This window comes from Arachis ipaensis, chromosome B02, assembly GCF_000816755.2.
Source record: "Arachis ipaensis cultivar K30076 chromosome B02, Araip1.1, whole genome shotgun sequence".
Lineage (NCBI taxonomy): Eukaryota > Viridiplantae > Streptophyta > Magnoliopsida > Fabales > Fabaceae > Arachis > Arachis ipaensis.
Window position 1 is genome coordinate 13945672 of NC_029786.2, and position 5110 is coordinate 13950781.

Here is a 5110-nt window from a genome sequence, read left to right on the forward strand (position 1 = left end):
ATGATCAAATAATAATTAAAATATTAAAAATTGCTAATCCTTAAAAATTTTTCTTAATAAAATTTGGAAATAAAAGGACAAAATTTTCATTTTACAAGTCCACATGCAAATTAGGTGGGTTTGTCATATTGCTGAAAAGGAAAAAAAGACAGAGTGTACAACTTAGAATAACTCATCATCATATCATATTCTTAAAATATTTGAACCTTATAAGTTAATTAGGCAACATAATTTTTTAAGAAGACCTCATAATAATGTTCCTACGGCTATTGATTAATCATATAAGCTTCTTTGTCTCTATTAGATGAGATAAGGATAGAACTATAATGGCATGAAACTCATGAGTTGGGTTACCTATAATATAATGCTAGTTAGTTTCATATACACAAAAACATTTGAATAATCAATTTTAGGATAAAAAGGTATATATGTATATATATATATATATAGTCACTATCTCTTTCATATTTGAATGCTTATAATTTAATGATGATGATGGCAATGCACAATTAAAATGGCTGTCTAACCAATAAGAGAGCTTGATAGTTGATACTATACCAAAAAGGAAGAGAGAGAGAGGATTGTTAAAAGGATAAAACAAAGTGAATTTTCTCTTCTTGACAAGTACTCTTTAATTTATTATGATGATATCTAGTAACATTATTTTTTTAAGATAGTTGGTATATATACTCGACACAAAATTGGAGAAAAGAGTTTTTGATTTAAAAATCATTCTCTTCCGCACTACCATACAAAAATAATCACATATTATAAATTATAGAAAATAACACTAGATGCAGCGTAAAATCCAATAACCAAGACACGCACCAAATAAACCTCAGACAAAAGCTTTAGAAATTAAATTGTGTTGATGATATTGATGACCTATACATGTTTATTAATTTTTGGAAAAGTATAGATAGATAATAATATTACTGAATAATGTTAATAATAGAGTTAAAAAAGTAAAAAAATTTTAAATTTATATATTTAAAATAAATTGACTATAAATATATTAATTTTTTAATGTGCTAATTTAGTCAGAGTTCAGAATACTAGATAGTTTGAAACGAAAAGAAAAATATTTCCTTCACTCATGAAGTGATGGGTTGATTTTAATTAATATTTTGCTTGGTTAAATAAATTAAACCTAGTTAAATTGTAGTTTGATGATGATAATGATGTAGGTACCATGGAAAGGGTGAAAGATTTGTGCTAGCAACTGGTAGGGACCCTGCTTTGGTGAACAAGGCATGTGATTTCTTGAAAGACCATTACTTGGTTCCACCAAATTGGAGGCAAAATGAGAATAAAGGCATGGTCTTGAGCCATGATGGTAGATGGGTTCAGCCTGAAAGACCCAAACTTGATGATCACCCTGAAGATATGCATCACCACCTCAAGCAATTAGGTCTAGCTACTTCATATGATATTTGAATTAAACTAAATTAAATTAAGTTAAATATATGTACATGTCACGTGTTATGTATGTATGTTTAGTTAATGAACACATTGAGTAGCCTATTAGATGGGTCCTAAGTAAATAATGTGCATATATATAAAATTTGAAGATGCGATGAAATTCAAGGACACATGTGATTGATTAATTTTACTGATTAGTTGTCCTTGTGAATTATATATAAGAGTAAATTATCGTTTTTGTCCCCAACGTTTGGGGTAAATTCTATTTGTATCCCTAATGTTTAAATCGTCTTATTTATATTCCTAACGTTTGTAAAAGTGATTCAATGTTATCCTGCCGTCAATTACACATCATGAGCGCTTTAGTTTGAGTTTTAAAAATCTCTTCTTGAAGTTAGAATACAAATGTCTGGGATAGAATCGATGATCTACTCCGAAAAATAGCTCATCAAATATTAAAACTAATTCCTACAATATTTACATAATTCACTTTTCTAGAGACATAATTGAATCTAAACACAAATAGTGGGTATAATATTAAAATCGAACACATTAAAGTGAGACCTAATTGAGAATGAATACATCCAAGTGAGAATAATTGAAAAATATAATTTAATTTGTTAATATAATTGATAGTAGGATAACATTGAATCACTTTTATAAACGTTAAGGATACAAATAGGACGATTTAAACGTTAGGGACACAAATAGGACTTACCCCAAACGTTGGGGACAAAAACGATACTTTACTCTTATATATAAAGTGATTTAACTTTTATATCCTCGAGTAAATGGTCATTTTTTACTATGAAAAATTCAGGCGCTGACAAAATTGATTACATAAAAACTAAATGAACTTTATATCTATAAAAGAGAGTTTATATTCGACAAAAATATCCCATCGTTAAGTTTTTATTGACTCCATTTAAAGAACACGTTAAATTTTAAAATTAACCTTATCACCAATCTTCTTCAACCTTCAACCCTCCTGCTATGCCTCTTTCTTCATTTCCTCCTAGAACAACAGCGTCAAGCTCTAGACCCTCGGCCGCCCCTTCTTCCTTCGCACCTTTAAGGAACACTTCTACTACGTTTACTCTGCCGTATGGAACCCCTGCCACGCCGATGTCTTCGCGTCTGCCTCCGACGACTGCACCCTTTACGTGTGGGATATTCGTGAACCTTCATCCACCATGGTGTTCTCTCCTCAGGAATTTAAGGTGCTAACTTGTGATTGGAACAAATACGACGACTATATAATTGCGACGACTTCAGTGAATAAGAGCATCAAAGTTTGGGATGTAAAGAGTTTTAGGGTTTAATGAATGAGCACTGGTATGCGATGAGGAACATGAGATTTTCACTGCACATGCGAAATTTAATAGTGTCTTGCTCTTATGATATGATGGTTTGTGTTTGAAATTTTATGGTGGAGGATGCACTTGTGAGTCGGTATGATCATCACATAGAATTCGTCACTAGCGTTGATATGATTCTTATTATATATACTCGATGGAATAGATACTCTCATCAAATTTGTGCATGATTGCAGAACCCTAAAAAAATTTGCACGCACGGATGATTATTTGATTATATGTGGTTTTTATAAGTAAGTATATACTAAAATTAGTTATTAATGTAAAATATATTAGAATATAAAATATATATTAAAAATAAATTAGTATATATATAAAAATTAATTTTGATACTTAATTTTAATGTATAAATTATCAAATATTTTAGTTCAATGTTATACTTCGGATAAACCCATATCCAACTGTTTAGTCGATTTTTAGTAAATTGATGGTGGTTTAATTTTAATGGTTTGGGAGCGAAACCTACTTCTCTTTTGCAGGTTCCAGTTCTATAAGTGCATCAAAAGTTCTCGAATTAGATGAGTATTAAAACAGAAAATAATTTCGAAAAATGCCAAAAAGATAAAAGAAGTGTAAAAGAAAAGATTCGAAAAGTAAATTGACTGGAATCAAAATTATTTGCATTAAATTTAAACAAAGCAGTAAAATGCCTTCGATTAAATCAAAGGACTTTTGACATAGAAATTAAAGTACTGAAATGTAAATTGGGTAAAGAAAGTAAACATTGCTTGAAAGATAAATTGGACAAGAAAAGTAAAGTTTTATAGAAAATATAAATGGAAATTTAAAGACAATGGAAGGAACCCTATAGAAATTAAACTCGAATGCAGACTCAGGAATTTGCTGGGAATGTGAGTGTGCTTGAGTGAATTTTTGGAGAAAAGTTCCAACCCTTATTTTCTAAAATTTGCTAATATTTATAATCTATTTCTATAACCGACCATTAATTGCCTGGTACTGCCTTCCATGCGTACTTCCAAGTAACCGTTCCCACTTTTTTGTTGATAAGCGTTACCCATAAATTCCTCACTTGGAAACAGCCTTCAACTTCTCTACTTAGTGTAACCGTCCGATTCTTTATTCGATTTTCCAAGATGTATAGATTGAATCCGTGTAAAATAACTTCTAATAAATACCCGCATGTGCGTCATTTTAACCTTTGCTCCCATCCTAACATCTCTTCAATATTTCGAATTGGCTTATCTTAGTCAAAAATATTTTCGACTAACACCAACAAACCACACATCAATTACTAGGTCAAAATCAGATAGCGTCGCACTAAAAGAAAAATCGGTACACAGCTCGGACGAGATGCCAAGAATCTCGAACCAAGTAACGGGCACACCTTTTAAATTTAAATAGCGCTACACGGACGACCTAGGGGCATCATCTAAACACACACAAAATATAGCTAAGAAAATCGTTGAGATAGTTGATTCTTGATCACGGACTGTCTTAAGTATCGGAGTCTTTTTTACAGGTTTTCTATATTGTTCGGGTGAGAAAGGAACTTGCAGTGTAACATATTAAAAAAGGATATCATCAATGTTTTTTCAGCTACTACCGACCTATACCTCGGAGTAAAGTCTCATACCGGAACAAATAATATTTTTATTTTATAAATAATTTTTTTTATAGGTCAATATCTTACTTGGATCTTATTTTTTAAATAAATAATGAGACAATATTACACATAATACATTTTTATAACATAGGAAGATATCTATTTCATTTTTTTAATTTGTAGCTTTAATAATCAAAACGCAAAAGGTGATCCGATCCAGATTGTACTCGGTCTCATATAATAGTTAGGCAACAACATATTTAATAATAGTTAGGCAAGAACATTATTGACATAGAAGAAAAAATAGTAGAAAAAAGTAGCAAGAGCTACGTGTTGGTGATCTCAAAGCACAAAAAATCTCTCTTGGAGATATTATTTCATTTGAAAGTGTAAAATATTGCACCATCCCAGCTGTCTTCACAAATAAAAGGATCATATGATATATGCACACATGATTTTTTGGGTGTTGAGATCTTAAGTTCATACCATATATGAATCTTCATATATGATTATTTTTGCATATTCTCTTTTTCTACTACATAAACAATGCCAAGAGAAATTTATAATTTCTTTTAATGAATGTTCAGAGAATTTAAACGGATCTTTTGCAAGGTTATTCCATGCAGAAACTTATAATTAATGAAAATAAATCGAAGGCAAAGTTGACAACGTTAGATCTTCATTTTTGTTTCTAGTTAGATGACAGACTACAACATATTAAAAAAAGACCAAATTTTTTTAATAATCA

The 5110-nt window shown here is 30.4% G+C and overlaps 1 protein-coding gene and 1 pseudogene across 1 annotated transcript in view; both read left to right on the forward strand.

Moving 5' to 3' along the window:
• The window catches only part of LOC107626910 (phospholipase A1-Igamma1, chloroplastic-like), an 8514-nt gene extending 6875 nt beyond the window's left edge, over nucleotides 1–1639 (forward strand). Inside the window, exon 7 of the mRNA XM_016329802.2 lies at nucleotides 1188–1639. Within this exon, the coding sequence (XP_016185288.1) occupies nucleotides 1188–1437 (250 nt within the window). The 3' untranslated portion in view covers nucleotides 1438–1639. The remainder of the gene's footprint in view (nucleotides 1–1187) is intronic.
• Nucleotides 2439–2968, forward strand: LOC107626909 (annotated as a pseudogene).